This window comes from Dromiciops gliroides, chromosome 2, assembly GCF_019393635.1.
Source record: "Dromiciops gliroides isolate mDroGli1 chromosome 2, mDroGli1.pri, whole genome shotgun sequence".
NCBI classification, from domain to species: domain Eukaryota; kingdom Metazoa; phylum Chordata; class Mammalia; order Microbiotheria; family Microbiotheriidae; genus Dromiciops; species Dromiciops gliroides.
This window is the reverse complement of record NC_057862.1, coordinates 62,233,503-62,250,185: the sequence shown is the minus strand read 5'-3', so window position 1 is coordinate 62,250,185 and position 16,683 is coordinate 62,233,503. Positions and strand designations below refer to the sequence as shown.

Sequence of the window (16,683 nt, the reverse complement as noted above, 5' to 3'; positions counted from 1 at the left end):
TGAAGCTTTTTGGTTTTGTTTGTTTTGTTTTGTTTTGTTTTTTAATGTCACTGAGGTGTATTTGTTCCAGTATTGAGTTATTAAGTGAAGGATAAGTGGAAGTGGTACCAGTTTCAAGGTCAATATATTTAAGTGTGGATTGGCATTCATTTTCCCTCTAAGGCCTATAAGTAAATAAATAAAGACATATGTAAATATAGGTTCATTGATATATTATGTGATTATATGCATTCGTGCTTGTTAGATGTGTCATATTAATTTTTTTTTCTTAGTGGTTTGAAGTTGTGCTACAAAAAGGAAGTTTCATATACTTGTTTCACAATCCCCAAAGTAGTTTTTTTCTTATATATTAGAGCTCAAAGCAAAGGATATAAAACAATAAATTTTTTGCTTTGGTGAAATGAGTTAAATTGTTTTACCTAAAATAGAGTAATTTGTGCCTTTCCTTCTAGTATTTTTTGAGATAATATATTTGCCCAAACTCTGTTTCCCCTAGGCAATGCATACAACTAGGTCCAGAGCACATGCTGGCTTTTGAGTTTTAGAGGGGAGTCTTCTTATTTTTGGAGTATGCAGGAACTACTAATCTTCTGGTATAATATCTACTAAAATTCATATTTACATAATAGGTTTCTATTGATTTTTGAAAGGCCCCTTCAAATTCATTTTGCCTGGAGAACTCTGTAATATATGAGTCTGAAAATTTTCAAAAGTCAAAGAGAACTAATAAACCAATGATATTCACGTTCCCTATATCTTGCCTCTGGGTTCCTGATTGGAAAAGAAACCAGATAAAAGATCTAGGGAACTGACATCAGAAACAGCTTCATGAGAGACACACTAAAAACCCTTACTTAAGCTGCCTTATTTTTTATGCATACCCTGGAGATGAGATATACGCAAAAACATTTCAAACACAAATATGAGATAACTGATAGTACAGAACATCTTGTTTTCAGTTGATTCTTCTCAATGTCATTTATTGCTGAGAGGTTAATGAAGGGCTGATATAGAATCATCTCCAATTAATGATCACCAGGCAGGAAGAAATGAAATGTCAGCATTTTATAGTCAGGCTTTAATGAAACTCAGGGCTGAAATCTCAGCCTGGCCCTGGGACCTTTTCTGTTTATATGTTTTACATACTGAATCTCTAATATCATCTTACCCACTGGAGAACAAACAATCCCATCACTTCTGTTTGCTCCCCCAAAGAGTAAATATGAAGCAGATTCCAACTGCTCTGTTTATTCCCCCAACTGAGGGAGGGAAGGGCTAAAGGGGGCCAATAGAATAGCAGATAATCACAAAGGTGTTTTTTTTTAAATAAAAAACTAGCCATGACTATGTGTTTTGGCTTTTTTTTTTAACATATAACAAACTTTTAAAAATGTTTTTCTTTGACTGGTTAAGTTGTGTGTCAAGATGCCCGTTGTGATATGCCTTCAAGTGATTTTGTAACTAAAATGTTTCCCGTGAGTTTCCATTCTGAATTCTATCATAGTCATGTAAACTTTGCACTAGTAAGGGTTTGTTAACTTAAAACCTGATTTGTCAAATTAGGAATGTTCTCTTTTTAAAATTTTTTTTAGTGAGGCAATTGGGGTTAAGTGACTTGCCCAGGGTCACACAGCTAGTAAGTGTTAAGTGTTGTCTGAGGCCGGATTTGAACTCAGGTACTCCTGACTCCAGGGTCGGTACTCTATCCACTGTGCCACCTAGCTGCCCCCAAACTAGGAATGTTAAAAAAAAAAAAAGGAACTTTGCAATTTTATGGTACATGATTTTTATTTAAATGACTGAAATTGGTTAATCTTTCACCTTGATTGGAAAAAAAATCAGCATAGTATAATTGATTTTAGTAATGAGAGTTTAAATATCTTTTTTTAAATAGCTGAGATTGTTATTCAGTACTTGGTAAGTTCTCCTGTGCATATGTAAATATAAATGACCAATATGACTGACAAATCCTAATATTTTCCCAGCTTAGGAACAGACATCAACCATTGCATAAAGCCAGAGATAACAACATCCATCAACTAGTACATTTTGAAAATCCTCCTCTCTCTTCTCTGATAGGGGCTGATCAATTTACTACAGTATTTCATCCTTACTGTGTAAGCACTTTTACTATTTAGAGAGTCTATCCTTAATTTTTCTATTTGATAAAGTTATCATACAATGCAGAAAAAGCAAACATTTAGCCACAACAGCTTTTTGAAAGAGAACTGTCACAGTTTATCTCCAAAATGTTATAAACTCAAGGCTGTCTGGAACACCTTGAGTCAGATTTCCATTCCTTGCCTGTGTACCTTAAGAGTGTGACAATATATACATATATATATATTTTTTTTTCATCAATGTACACACCACTAGTTCTCTCAGTCAAACCAAAAGGCCAAAATAGTACTGCTTTTTAGAATTTTTTTTATAAAATACAATATTCTTATGAAAACTATTTTAAATCCTATCACAGTGCTTGAAATCTAAAGACCAGGCAGTGTTTTGGCAACCCAACTCTCCTTTATGAAATGACAGATATGAGCATATTGGTAATATATTGTGCTGACAACAAAATAATACCCACAGAGACTTACAAGTCGTAAACTACAACACATGAGCCATGTTTTGAATAAATATGACTATTCAGGAACACTGAATTATATAACAAGTTGCTTGTGAGTTTCAATACTTTAAGAGAACATAAACTTGCTACAGCAGCTTTAAATTACAAAACACGAGAAAAACAAAACAAAACAGTCCATCCATGTACCATTTCATGGAAGCTCTATAAGAGCCAAAAACATTCTCTGAATTCTATTGAAACTGTATCATCTCCCGTTCCAAGTTGTAGCATCTCTTTTTCATTGTTAATGCTACTTCTAACTAGCTAGAATGCCTCCTATATAAAGAAGCTGGTAATCGAACTGCTGGACAAACTAAACTGAACATGAGTCTAAGCTACTCATAACTTGCAAGATGAACAATTTACTGCAAGCTATGTTGATAGTGATGTTATGTATTGAAAGCATACAATGGAATTGTAAGCTGAGAAAGTCCCTTCTGTCATCCAGGATCATTGAGAGAAATCTCTGGAACATTCAGTTGAAAATACTCTGATTTTCTACACTGTTTTCATAGAAGGAATTATGATTATGGAAGAATGTAATAGTAGTAAGATGGATGTAATGGGAAATATGTTGTAGTTTTTGTGAACACTCTCCACTTCTATCAGTCTTTATATATATAGCATATCTGGTATCAAACTTCTCTCCATTGTGCTAAAAGTTAGAATAGTTTTAAATCTGGTAAAACAATTTTTTTTTGCTAAGAAAAGATAACAACACCTTTGTAAAATAATTTTTCAGGATCTCAAATGTTGAGATAATTCTGTAGTGAAATTTCCTGCTCTCTCTTAACCCCATTACAGGGTCTTATTATAGCATCAAGCTTTTGCTAACCTTCTGATTTTCAAACAGGTGCAATTAATTTGGAACAATATTTTAATGATTTTTTTTGTGCTTCATGCTTTTCTCATATTGCCTTGTTTCACGGCAACCAAAAATATTTAGTGGTTCAGGTAAACAATTCATTATATACTAATACCCTTGTTTGTGAATAACTGATCTGAAAAATTGTAAGCATGAAGTGTTCATTAGGTAGTGACCAGAAACCAAACTGGACCTTTCTGCTGAGTGGGGGAGGAAGGAGTAAAAAACAAGAGTTAATAAAATACTGGAACTAGAATTCTCATCCAGTTTGATATGTTTCCCAAGAGGGGGGAATCATCAGTAATCTTAAGTAAAGCCATTTAAAAAAGCAGTTAAAACAAACTACCAAAAACGAGTTTGCTGTTCTAGAAATTAATATTGGCTTAACCAGTTTAAATTGCACAAAGAACGAGCCAGTGGACTTTCCATTCTTTGCATGTTTCTTCCTCCTTGTGAGTCCATTACCTTTCACAAAGAAATTTTAACTATTAAACTTGTCCATTAATTTTGCCGCTGAGGGTGAAACCATCCAGTTAGCATATACACTATCATTTGCATATCTTGAAAACACAGAGTTAGTGCCATCGAATCTTGTGAGTGGGACAGGACTCTCCTCAGGCCAGTTCGGGTATGACATGCCTAAAAATGAAAACAGATAATTTTTTCTGCACTGAAGAACCAAAACTTCGTGTGCAGACAGTAAGGCCCTTGGCAAAACTCCCTTTGTTGTCAAAACCAAACTTGTGACTTTTGCACCAAATACATGAATCATTCTAGATTTCCAGGTTTTTGAAACACAAATTACATGAATGGGCAAAAGATCCAAAGTTCTCTTGATAAAATTAACTTGGCAGGAACTACTGGCTTGGGCTTTTATAAGCTTTCCAGTATCAAAACTTACATTTTGATAGCAACAAAGAGGAAAACAGCATGGTGCTGTCCCAAATGGGTCATTGCAACCAGAAAGGTTTTTTTTGTTTTTGTTTTTTGGTATGGAAAGTGCTTTAAACTAAAATAAGCCTACTTTGCATTCATCATGGAACCACCAGATACTTCTGCTTATCCCATGAGGGACAATGACCTTGAATATCCAAGAGAAGCATGCATGCTAGCAAGATACCACATTTAGATGCTACACTCAATCCATTCACAAATCATAGATTCAATAGGCTGAAAAATGGAAACTCTTCAGTTAAAAAAAGTCTACTTCATTTTTTTCGATTACAAAATTACAAGACAAGAAAATAATCTTTAAAGCACCTAGTCAGGAGGCAAAAAGTAGGAGTTTTGGCAAGAACCATATTTACTGTCCATCTCACCACCACAATATGCTAGAACATTCTTCTTTCAAAATACCTACTACAGCTTGTTATGATGGGATCATGATGCTATGTAGGAACACAAAGGATGTGAAAACAGTGGACTGTTTTTACTTTCCAGAGTTGCCATCATTGCTTTATCTTTCTGAAGTCTCTAAGAGCAGCACTCACTTTCTCCTGCTGTCTAGATAGGCTAAGTTAAGTTAAAGTCCCATCTAAAGTTAAGCACAGATCTCTGCCCATTAAACCTCTCACTTGTGTAGAACAGAGATTGAAGCATTCATGTTGGATGAGACAAAACTGTTCGAATATAATGGGTCCCATTCCCAAATTGAGCTAAATCTTTTTCATTTTTTTCCAAAGCAAATGCTTCTTCCCTAAATCCAGTTGATTTGCCCAAGCAGTTAAATTACAGGTACATAAATCTGATATAATGGATCCCCTTTCCCCACCCCACCCCCCAAAATGTATACTTTGATTTGTTAACCATGTTTAAAACCTCCCCTGAGAACACTTCCCTGATCTATTTTTCTCCTTGTATCATATATTTGGTAACTTTACTTATTTTCACATCCCTTTTCTTTTTAAACAGAGTTACAAAATGCCTGAAATATAAACCTAATGCAAAGTTTAATATTTACAAACAAAAAAAGCCTTCCAAGAAAACTTTGAATTCATTCAAACCAGAAACACTCTTTAAAGGGATACAGAGTGTGAGACACTGCAGAAGGAAAAAAAAATCAGGAGTGGCTGTGTGTGTGTGTGTGTGTGTGTGTGTGTGTTGCTAGAATCTAGTAAATGCATGTGAAATTCTACCATAGAGTTTGTTTTCAATCCATGTGGAAGGGAGGGCTCGAGGGTGGGGAGCATTATTACAGTCCACGAGGGGTGTCTCCTCTTCTGAAAGGCCATCATCATAAAGTAAGGAGTCAGATGGAGTAGAAGCTGCAAGATCCAAGTAGTCCTAGCAAAACAGAGGTAGGAAAGAAAAGCCAGGTCACAAAAAAAAAAGAACAATGGTAAATGTAGCCTTGCCCAAAGGCATGGAATAGAACAACAAATGCTGAAACCATCTAGGATATTTTCTGCATGACCTACAAGTACTTGGGTCACCAAATATAAGATCAGGAAATTCCTTAGGATACATTCCATTTAAATCACTTATGTTTTACCAAGTATTTCCCTATATGATATATGTAATAGTAATTTACATGTGTATGTATATATGCATATATGCATTTCCCAATAAGTATGATAGATATGCAAAGATTTGCCAGATATATTTGATAGTTTCTTAGCTTTCCTTTAAGAAACTACTATTACTTCCATTTCTCATTGGTGTTTTAAAACTTTTACTAATAAAGAATCCTTTAAATTACTGTCCAACTCTTCCCCCATTAGAATGAGAGATTCTTGAAAGAAAGAACTATTTCTCCCCTTTCCTTTATATTCCCAGTGCTCAGTGCAGTGCCTGGCACATAGTAGGCACCTAATAAATGCTTGCTGTTAACCAAGTAATGTGGTGCTTCACTAGAGGTGGAACTCTCCAAAGCCAGTGCAATGCACGTTCAAATAATAGGTCCTAGAAACTCTGAAAAGGGTTCAAATCATAGCTTCCAGGTGCTCTGTGTCTGTCAACTAAAGACCAGCCTAGCTAATTTCAGGGACCCTCATTACTAAAAAGTCAGGGATTTTTTGTTTTCTCAGACTGGGTCTATCTTGTCCAGGACAGAAGTATAGCAGCTACTCCCAGACCCAATTGATACCAGTTGGCTAAGAAGCTTGCTCTGTTTTTCTGATCTGAGTTAATTCTCCCCTACCTTAGGCAGCCCTGTGACCCCCTCCTCCAGGAAGGCCTACCCTTATTGGTGCCAGACTTAGCATGGACCCCTGATTGGTTTTAGCCCTACTGTAGCTCAGCACTCTAGAATTCAAGTGACTCATTTGCCCTAGCCTCACTATGTAAGAGGGATGACAAGCATGTGTCACCATACCTGGCTGTGAATAATGTATATCAGACACTTCATGTTTACTTAAAGTAAGAAGTAACAAAGTACCTAAAGCTTATGCTATCTTCTCCTATCATATCAAGACTCATTCCATTAGATTTTCCAGGATTTTATTTGACAATTATTTGCTAGCAGTTATCCTTGAGTGCTATGTTAAAATGCCTGGCCTAGGACTTGACTATTCAGATGATGATACCACTTGGTGTCATGACCTTAACACAGAGAAAATGCAGTCTGCAATATGTGTGTGAAACAGGACATAGTGACCAAGGCATAAGAGCCATTTGGTAATTAAAGCAGCACATTTCTCCTAACTGAATTTGAAATTCCAGCCTAGTGGGTACTTTACACGGCAACAGATCATTCAGAACTAGAAATCCTTGACTATCAACATCAACCTAGAATGAGATAGCCCAAAATCTAAGTAAACTCACCCTACTCTTCACCATCATCTTCTCTAGGTCTTTGCTGATCTCCCCAAATGTTGGCCTCTTATCTGGTTCCTGCTTCCAGCAATGCAACATCAGATTGTACCTGGAAAAGACAGTGAACCAATGGGAGCAGGAGGATGGCTTTGGACTGATTTCTTAAGTTCCCATATTCAGAGGTGATAATTTTCACTTTTCATTCATTCTTTTTCAAGTACATTATTTTGGTCCAGGCAATATAGTGTAGTGGATAAAAAGCTGTATGCAAAATAAGGAATACATGGGGTCAAATCCCACCTTAGGTACCTATGGGACAATGGCTTTGTCACTTAATCTCACTTGACCTCACTTTCCTTATCTGTAAAATGAAAAGGTTGAATTTAATGACCTTTAAGGTTCCTTATAGCTTTAAAATGATACATTGGTACAAGCAATTCTTCAAAGAAGAAACTCCCTCTACCAATATTTGCTGGCAAATTATAGTCTTTTTGACTTATAGGCTATCTCTCTATTCCCTCAACCACTCAGTCTATCAAACTCATTATAAACTGATTAACTATTTAACAAACCTTTAGGATTCTGTATCTTAGGCACTTATGGACACTTATTCATCAGCAGATTTTGAGATCAGCTGCGTGGAGCTTTTGGCTGGTATTTAAAGGCTCTTCATAAGTACAAAGTGACAGTTTAGCTCTAGTGTGCTATTTTGAAGTCTGATATCATGTATGTACTTTTCTAGAACATTTTGAAATCTTTCCCCAATAATTTGCTGAATGATTTTTCACTTCAAAGCAACTGAGACCCATAAGGAATTGGTCAAATAATATACAATAAAGATTATAGGCAAATATTGGGTAAATAAAAGGCTCCTACTTTGAGGACAAAAATAGCTGAGAGGTTGGCAGCTAAAGGGACATAAAATGTGTATCCATTTGCATATCCTTAAGTATACTTTCAATCTTCCTGGCTTTCTTTTACAATTATTTGTTAGCAGCTATCCTCGGGTGCTAGGTTAAAATGTCTGGCTAGTACCTGACTATTCAAATGATACCACTGGATATCATGACCTTGACACAGAGAAACTGGAGTTTGTAATATTTGAGGCAAACAGGATTTACTAAGTGACCAAGATATGAATCATTTGGTAATTAATCAGATCACCATAATAGCATCTGCTAAATGTTTCATATACCAGTTTACTTCCTCCTTGAAAATCCCCAAAATTTAGATAAATGAGTAAAATCCAATTATACTTACATTTCTTCACTGCAGTTTTCTGGCCTGTCCATTCGATAGCCTGTTTTCAGAAGGATGAAGAGACGTTCAGGAGGAATGCCAGGGTAGGGGTTTCCTCCTAGGGTCACGATCTCCCAGAGGAGCACGCCAAATGACCACCTGAGAAAAAAGCAAGTTGTTAGAGTGGTTCAAATAGCCAGTAATTATCTAAAACAACCTTGTACTTCTTGTAGAGTGTGGACACAGACCCCCTCCTATCTCTCAAACAAAACACTTGGGATGTTACTTCTGGGACTTGAGATGACCTCATCTACAAGAAGAACAGGTCTGTACACTGTCCATGTCCTAGCAATTATGAAGGTGTAGCCACCAATCCTTTAGAATTTCTGCCCTGGCTACAAAAAATTGAATTGAGTGATGTGACAGCATCCACTTATAACGTTTTTCACTGATTAAATAACTAACTGATTTAGGTGAAAGTCAGCCTCAGTCCAAAGTATCTAGATACTTTCGTTTTAACATTCTGTTTAGAAAAACAGGAAAGCCAGCTTCTTTATGTTCCAGAACCCACCAGTTCTGTTTTTGCTTGCTACTAACTAGCTGTTTGATCCTAGCAATGTCAAACAATCTCTTTGAATGAATTTCCTTGATCTATACAGTAAGGGAGCTGGATTGGTAGGGTCCCCATTCACCTGTAAGACATGTTCCTAAATATTTTGTAGGACCATAGATACTAAAACCATAGAGGCCAGCGAGGCCAACCTTTCATATTTTACAGATGAGGAAACTTGAGGCCCAAAGATGTTAAATCACAAGGTCACACAGACTGTAAGTATAAGAGCTGGGATTTGAGCCTAGGTCTCCTTATATTCCAAAGTCCAATGTTTTTTCTGTGACACTGTACAAAATCATTGATGAAATTCCCTTCCCAGAACTCAAAAGGTAAGGAAAATAAACACTACTTTATGGTGCCCTCATAAAGAGAAAGTTGTCCTTGGGTGAAAGGAAAAAAATCTCTATTAAGAAATATATTAATCATTCACATCAAATCATTAGGAAGCTACCCATTCAGTTTCTAGGACTTTGGGATCCAGATAATACTTATTTACAAATCTTATTACTTCCCTGCCTTTCATGTTTGGCAGCCACTTTTAATGACCAGTCATGGGATTATGAATTAACAATATAGTAACAAGGAATTCCCTTCTTCCAAACTTTTCAGCTGACTACTTGATTTCTGTGCTCACTACAAAAGTATTCTAATCAGCTATACAGCAAGAAAATCTAGCCTAACTAAAATTATTGTTCATTAATGTCAGAAGGCTGAACAGTCAGTGACTTCACAGAAAGACATATCAAACAGCTGCTTGTTCAGGCATACTTTGGAATACTGTAATTTACAATAGACACCAAGGGGCAGCTAGGTGGTGCAGTGGATAGAGCACCGGCCCTGAAGTCAGGAGTACCTGACTTCAAATCCAGCCTCAGACACTTAACACTTACTAGCTGTGTGACCCTGGGCAAGTAACTTAACCCCAATTGCCTCACTAAAAACAAAACAAAACAAAAAACCCCCCAAAAACAAAAAAACAATAGACACCAAGTTACCTTTGGAGGTTGGAGGAGGAAGAGGTGGAGAATAATTTACCTCTCCCTTAGTTGGCTCCAGGCAGGATAACAGTTCTTTTATTTATTTATTTATTTGTTTGTTTGTTTTTAATCTCTTTATCTCCTTCCCCTCCTATTTTCCTGCAGGGTTAGATAGTTAACTCTACCCAATTGAGTATTTATGTTACTGTCTCCTTGAGCCAATTCTGATGAGATTGAGGTTTTTGAGCCAATTCTGATGAGTGTTAGGCTCATTTACAGCCCAGATTAAATAGATTACTACATCCAATTGGGTATGTGTGTTAATCCCTCCTTGAGGCAACTCTGATGAGATTAAGGTCTTTGAATTTATTCTGATAAGTATAAAATTCATTTACTATCCTGCTCCTCCCCAATCTGTTCCCCCACTCCATAAACCTTTTCCTGTTGCTTTCTTGTGGGATTTTACCCCATGCTATCTTTGCCCTCCCCTCTCCCCCAGTGCATTCCCCTCACCCTTCAATTTAACCCTAAAGATGTCATCATGGGGCTGCTAGGTGACACAGTGGACAAAGAGTCCTCTCTGGACCCAGGGGGATCCCAGCAAAAACCTGGCCTCAGACGCAAGATACTCAGTCACCTACTGCATGACCCCAGGTATATCCCTCAACTCCACTTTTTATGGTTCTCTAGGGTCTTGTATTTGAAAGTCAAATTTGCCATTCAGTTCAGGTCTTTTCATCACAAATACCTGAAAGTTCTCTTTTTCACTGGAGTTTCATTTTTTTCCTCTAAAAGATTACGATCAGTTTTGCTGGGTAGGTGATTCTTGGTTGTAATCCCAATTCCTTTGCCCTCTGGAATATCATATTCCATGCCCTCCAGTCCTTTAATGTAGAAATTGCTAGATCTTATGCTATCCTGACTGGGGCTGCACAGTACTTGAATTCTTTCTTTTTGGCAGCTTGCAATATTTTCTCCTTGACCTGAGAGAACTGGAATTTGGCTATAATATTCCTAGGAGTTTTCCTTTCTGGGATCTCTTTCTGGAGGTGATTGGTAGATTCTTCCAATTTCTATTTTACCTTCTGCTTCTAGAATATTAGGGCAATTTTCCCTGACAATTTCTTGGAAGATGATGTCTAAGCTCTTTCCTTGATCATGGTTAACAGGTAGACCAATAATTTTCAAATTATCTCTCCTGGACCTATTTTCCAGGTCAGCAGTTTCTCCAGGAAGATATTTCACATTGCCCTCTATTTTTTTATTCATTTGGATTTGCTTTATTGTGTTTTGATTTCTCATAAAGTCATTAGCTTCCATTTGTTTAATCCTAATTCTTTTTTTTTTTGTTTTTTGTTTTGTTTTGCGGGGCAATGGGGGTTAAGTGACTTGCCCAGGGTCACACAGCTAGTAAGTGTCAAGTGTCTGAGGCCAGACTTGAACTCAGGCACTCCTGAATCCAGGGCCGGTGCTTTATGCACTGCGTCACCTAGCTGCCCCCTTAATCCTAATTCTTAAGCAATTATTTTCATCAGAGAGCTTTTGTACCTCGTTTTCCATTTGGCAAATTTGGCTTTTCAAGCTGTTGACTTTTTTTCATGTCTTTACTGCATCATCCTCATTTGTCTTTCCATTTTTTTCCTCTACCTCTCTAACTTTATCTTCAAAGTCCTTGTTGAGCACCTCTATGGCCTGAGACCAATTCATATTTTTCTTGGAAGCTTTAAATATAGGGGCCCTGACATTGACATCTTCCTCTGAGGGTGCACCTTTATCTTCCTTGTCACTAAAGACACTTTCTATGGTCCTCACCTTTCTCTGTCTGCTCATCTTGCCTTTCTTGTACTTGACTTTTAGCTCCTTAAAGTGGGGTACTGTTTGTAGGCTGCACTATCCCAAGCTTCAGAAGGTCCCAGGTGGTATGATTTAAGGAAAAGCAGGTTCTTCACTCATCTGGTCTGTTCTCTGGTCCATAGATGACCCCAAACCAACTTGCTAATCAACCAGATTTGTGTGTTGTGGCTGTCAGCTCCAATGAGCTTGTGCCCCTCCCCAACCTGGGCCATTGCTACTCAAGCCTACCTGCTGGTTCCCAGCAGGGGTGAAAAACCCAAGTTCTGCCTCAGCACCAGCATAGACCCCTGTAGTCTCCCCCCTGCCAGGGGCTCAGCCCTCTCATCAGACTGTTAGCTTAGTTTGAGATGACATTGGCACTGTAGCTGATTCAGAAGCTCTGGGGGTCTCTTTCCATGGCTCAGCCTGCCTGGGACTGGATCTTTGTCAGGGTGACTGTGGGATCAGGCTCCACTCCTGTCTCAGCACAGCAGCTCCCTCCTTCCAACCTTCTAAGCTGTCCTTGGGTGAAAGATGGTTTCAGCACATTCTTCTGTTTATTTTGCTGCTCCAAGAATTGTCCTATGGCATTATTTGGATGTTTTTTGGAATGATCATGTCATGAGTTTGAGAGCTTACTGCCTTTCCTCCACCATCTGGCTCTGCCCCAGAAGTCTAATTCAATCAGTTCCAGGATAATAGTTCTAAGAAAAGAGGGGTCTCCAGTAAATTGAAGAGTCTTGCTTGCTATTACAAATAGGACAGGTTTCTCTCTGCCCTCCCCTGCTTAGTTCAAGACTAGCCACTTCCTGAAAAAGGGGAAAACATGCACCTGTTTAGAAGAGGTGAGGGAGGAAGATCAGAGAGAGGAGGGAGGTGACAGTATAGGAGGCATTATGTTGTATACAATTCTCAGGAGAACAAAGTTGAAAAGACTTGGATCATAGCAAGAAGGAATATGATTAGAGGTATGTATTATGAATTGACTAGAACTACTAAGTAAGCTTTAAGACACAGGTCTTTAGAGGTCTTTAGATGGTACAAAATTGTCAAGAAAGATTGAACCACCAGGTAATAGCATCTGACAATGCTTTGATGGGCTAGAGCAATGAGTTAAATTTAAGATGAAATTCAATAGGAAGAATTATATAGTGTCATACCTGGCTTCAAAACATTATCTTCCCTTGCATAAAAAAAGCATTGTGGGGGCAGCTAGATGGCTCAGTGGATAGAGCATCAGCCCTGGAGTCAGGACTACCTGAGTTCAAATCTGGCCTCAGACATTTAACACTTACTAGCTATGTGACCCTGAGCAAGTCACTTAACCCCAATTGTCTCACGAAAAAAAACAAAAACAAAAACAAACAAAAACAAAAACAAAAAAACCCAAAAGAGCATTGTGAACCATTGTGGAAGGTTTTAGAAGACTGTAAGCTCAATGAGTCATTTTTGTGATACAACAGCCAGGAAAACGAATGGGATCTTGGGCTATACTAAGAGAGGCATGGGGCATCTAGGTGGTGCAGTGCGGCAGCTAGGTAGTGCAGTGGATAGAGCACCAGCCCTGGATTCAGGAGGACCTGAGTTCAAATCCAGCCTCAGACACTTAACACTTACTAGCTGTGTGGCCCTGGACAAGTCACTTAACCCCAACTGCCTCACACAAAAAAAAAAAAAAAGAAAGAAAAAACTAAGGGAGGCATGACTTCCAGGAATAAGGAGGCATAAGTCTTTCTGCACTATCAGAAGGTAAATATACTTCTATTGTGTGATGTTCAGTTTAAGAACCACAGTACAAGAAGGACATGGAGAAGCTCAAGGGCATCCAGAGGCTGGCAACAATAATGATAAAATGCCTTAAATTTTTGTCATATGAGGAACATTTGAAAGAACTGAGAAGGTTTAGCCTGGAGGAGAGAAGATAATGGGGTGGAGGAGGGGGGCAAGGGGATGATAGCTGTCTTCAAATATATGATGAGCTGCCAGAGGAAAAAGAAATGAATTTTATTCCACTTGCCCTTTGAGAGTAGAACTAGGAGCAGTGGTTGGGTATTGCAGAGAGGCTAATTTAGGCTTGACATCAGAAACAATTTCCTAACAATAAGAGTTTTCCAAAAGTAGGCTGGACTCTTCTTCATTGCAGATCTTATTAATAATAACTATAATAACTAGCATTTTTCACTTGAAGTTTTGCAAATAGCTTTACAAATGTTATCTCACTTATACTCACAACAACCTTGTCAGGGAATTTTATTAATCCTACTCAATATATGAAGAAACTGAGGAAAGGAATGAAGTGATTTGCCCAGGATTACAGAGATAGTATCTGAAGCAGAGTTTGAACTCCTATCTTTCTGTCTCCAGATGTCCAGCTGTCCTTAAACAGAACCTAGAAGGTTGTGACATCAGGGTGTATGAGGTGTTCAGGGAAGACTAGTGCCTCTTGTGTGTGGCTTTGCTGAGCCCTTTTCAGGGCTGCCTCAGCCACATTTGGCGTCCATCTGATTCACCCAACTCCTTCCTGTAGCTCCAAGAAGCTGTAGCCTACTCAGCAGCCACATCCTGGTAAACCCTCTCGACAGACGGGTTAAACCAGGTTAAGGGTAAGAGAGTAACTGATGGAATGCAAACCTTCTGGTGAATTAGGGGGTATCTACCCCCCAAGTGAAGGCTTTCTCCCATAGAATGGGCAGATGAGAACAATCCATCCCAACAGACATGAGAGCAGCTGGAGCAGGAGCTTTGGAGTGCTTAGAGCTTGGTCAGACACTGAAGTAGCCAAAAAGTCATCCACTGCATCCTGGGCCGTCACTAGTTGTCTTCACTTTTGTCTTGCCACTGAATTTCAATGACTCAGGAAGGAAGAGTGAGGCTGATGACTTTATGCAACTCTGCCTCACTTAAATGCAATTCATGAGCAAGTCAAGACATCACCGGTGATATCACTGGTCTCTTTCAAAAAATGAAGGACAAACAACAGCAGAAATTTCTCTCAGCTAGAGGTTACACTGCTAAGATCCCTTCCAACTCAACTCTGATTTTGTGAATGCCAGGGAAGAGGCTTGTCCCAAGCTCTGGCTTTCACTCTTCCCCTGCTCTGTTCCCTCAATAATTATAATAAATAACAATCATGCAAAAATGTGAGATGTGTCATTCTCAGAACATTCAAAATGAGTCTGCTCCCAAACCTGCCTATGATTTGTGATTATGCTAGATACTGGATGATGAATGCTGTGTTAGAACAACTCTGTGTTTACTGGCAAAAATAAATAAAAGGCAAGTGAGGAACATAAGAGTTACCACTATTAGAGCTTAGATACCTGTAACTCTGCTACTGTTTGGTGGAAATAGGAGTGGAAAATGAGAAACCCATGCAACTGGAGGACTCCTGAAAAAAAAATAGCATGCAAGTACAAAAAACCCCACCAAACCATTTCAAATCAACAAACCTAGGAGAAAGGCGCTGATTACAGATGAAAATGGAATGAAGTTACAACAATGTAATTTGCTTAGGCAAAAAATTACCACAAAAAAGTTTGTATTAAAGTAAGTTTCAATATGATTTACATCATATTTTGGACAACCTCCAACTATTGTTCATTCAGACAAAATCTCAAGGAAGATGTCCAACCTTATGGAAAATCAGCCTCAGAAAATTCATCTAACCATTCTGGAGAGCAGTTTGGAACTATGCCCAAAGGGCTATAAAGTTGTGCATACCCTTTGACCCAGCAATACTACTTTTGGGTCTTTTTCCCAAAGAGATCATAAAAAAAGGAAAAGGACCCACATGTACAAAAATATTTATAGCTGCTCTTTTTGTGGTGGCAAGTTATTGGAAACTGAGGGGTTGCCCATCAATTGGGGAATGGCTGAACAAGTTGTGGTATATAAATGTAATGGAATACTATTGTGCTATAAGAAACAATGAGCAGGCAGATTTCAGAGAAACCTGGAAGGACTCGAATGAACTGATGATGAGTGAGTTGAGCAGAACCAGGAGAACATTGTACACTGTATCAACAACATTATGTGCTGATCAACTGTGATCGACTTGAATCTTCTCAGCAATTCAATGGTCCAAGATAGTTCCAAAGGACTCATGATGGAAAATGCTCTCCAAATCCAGAAAACAAAAACAAAAACAAAAACAAACTGTGGAGTCTAGATACAGATTGAACCATACTATTTCTACTGTTTTATGTTCTTGTTTTTCTTTTTTTGAGGTTTTTCCTTTTTGCTCTGATTCTTCTCTCATAACATGACTAATGCAGAAATATGTTTAATGTGATTGTACATATATAACCTATATCAGATTACTTGTGGTCTTGGGGAGGGGGGGAGGGAGGGAGAAATATTTGAAACTAGAAATCTTATAAAAACAAATGTTGAAAACTATCTCTAAATGTAACTGGAAAATATTTATATGGAAAAACGAGAAAAATTTTTAAAAAGAATTTAAAAAATTCATAGGAGGCAGGATGGTATGGAGGGAAAAGAAATGTCTCTGGAGTCAGAAGATGTGGATTCAAATCATATCTCTGACACTTACTACCTATGACTTGCTGGGTAACCTCAGGCAAGTCATTTAATCTTTCTGGTCCTCAGTTTCCTTATCTGTAGATTGAGTAGCTTAGTCTAGATGGCCCATGGTGTTCCTTTTAGCTCTAGATGTAAGAGCATATCCTGTGAGCATTCATCCTATCTTAGTTTGAATGGCCTATTCCCTCAAAGATAGTTAATTTGATAAAGACAAATCTTCATTTCAGCTTTTTTT

General features: G+C 38.1%; 1 protein-coding gene across 1 annotated transcript in view; it reads right to left on the bottom strand.

Moving 5' to 3' along the window:
• Positions 1–1,777: 1,777 nt before the first annotated feature.
• The window catches only part of RET (ret proto-oncogene), a 160,870-nt gene continuing 145,964 nt past the window's right edge, over positions 1,778–16,683 (bottom strand). Inside the window, exons 17-20 of the mRNA XM_043989885.1 lie at positions 8,505–8,642; positions 7,254–7,353; positions 5,627–5,774; positions 1,778–4,130 (exon numbers count right to left, since the gene is read on the bottom strand). Coding sequence (XP_043845820.1) covers positions 3,973–4,130; positions 5,627–5,774; positions 7,254–7,353; positions 8,505–8,642 — 544 coding nt within the window. The 3' untranslated portion in view covers positions 1,778–3,972. The remainder of the gene's footprint in view (positions 4,131–5,626; positions 5,775–7,253; positions 7,354–8,504; positions 8,643–16,683) is intronic.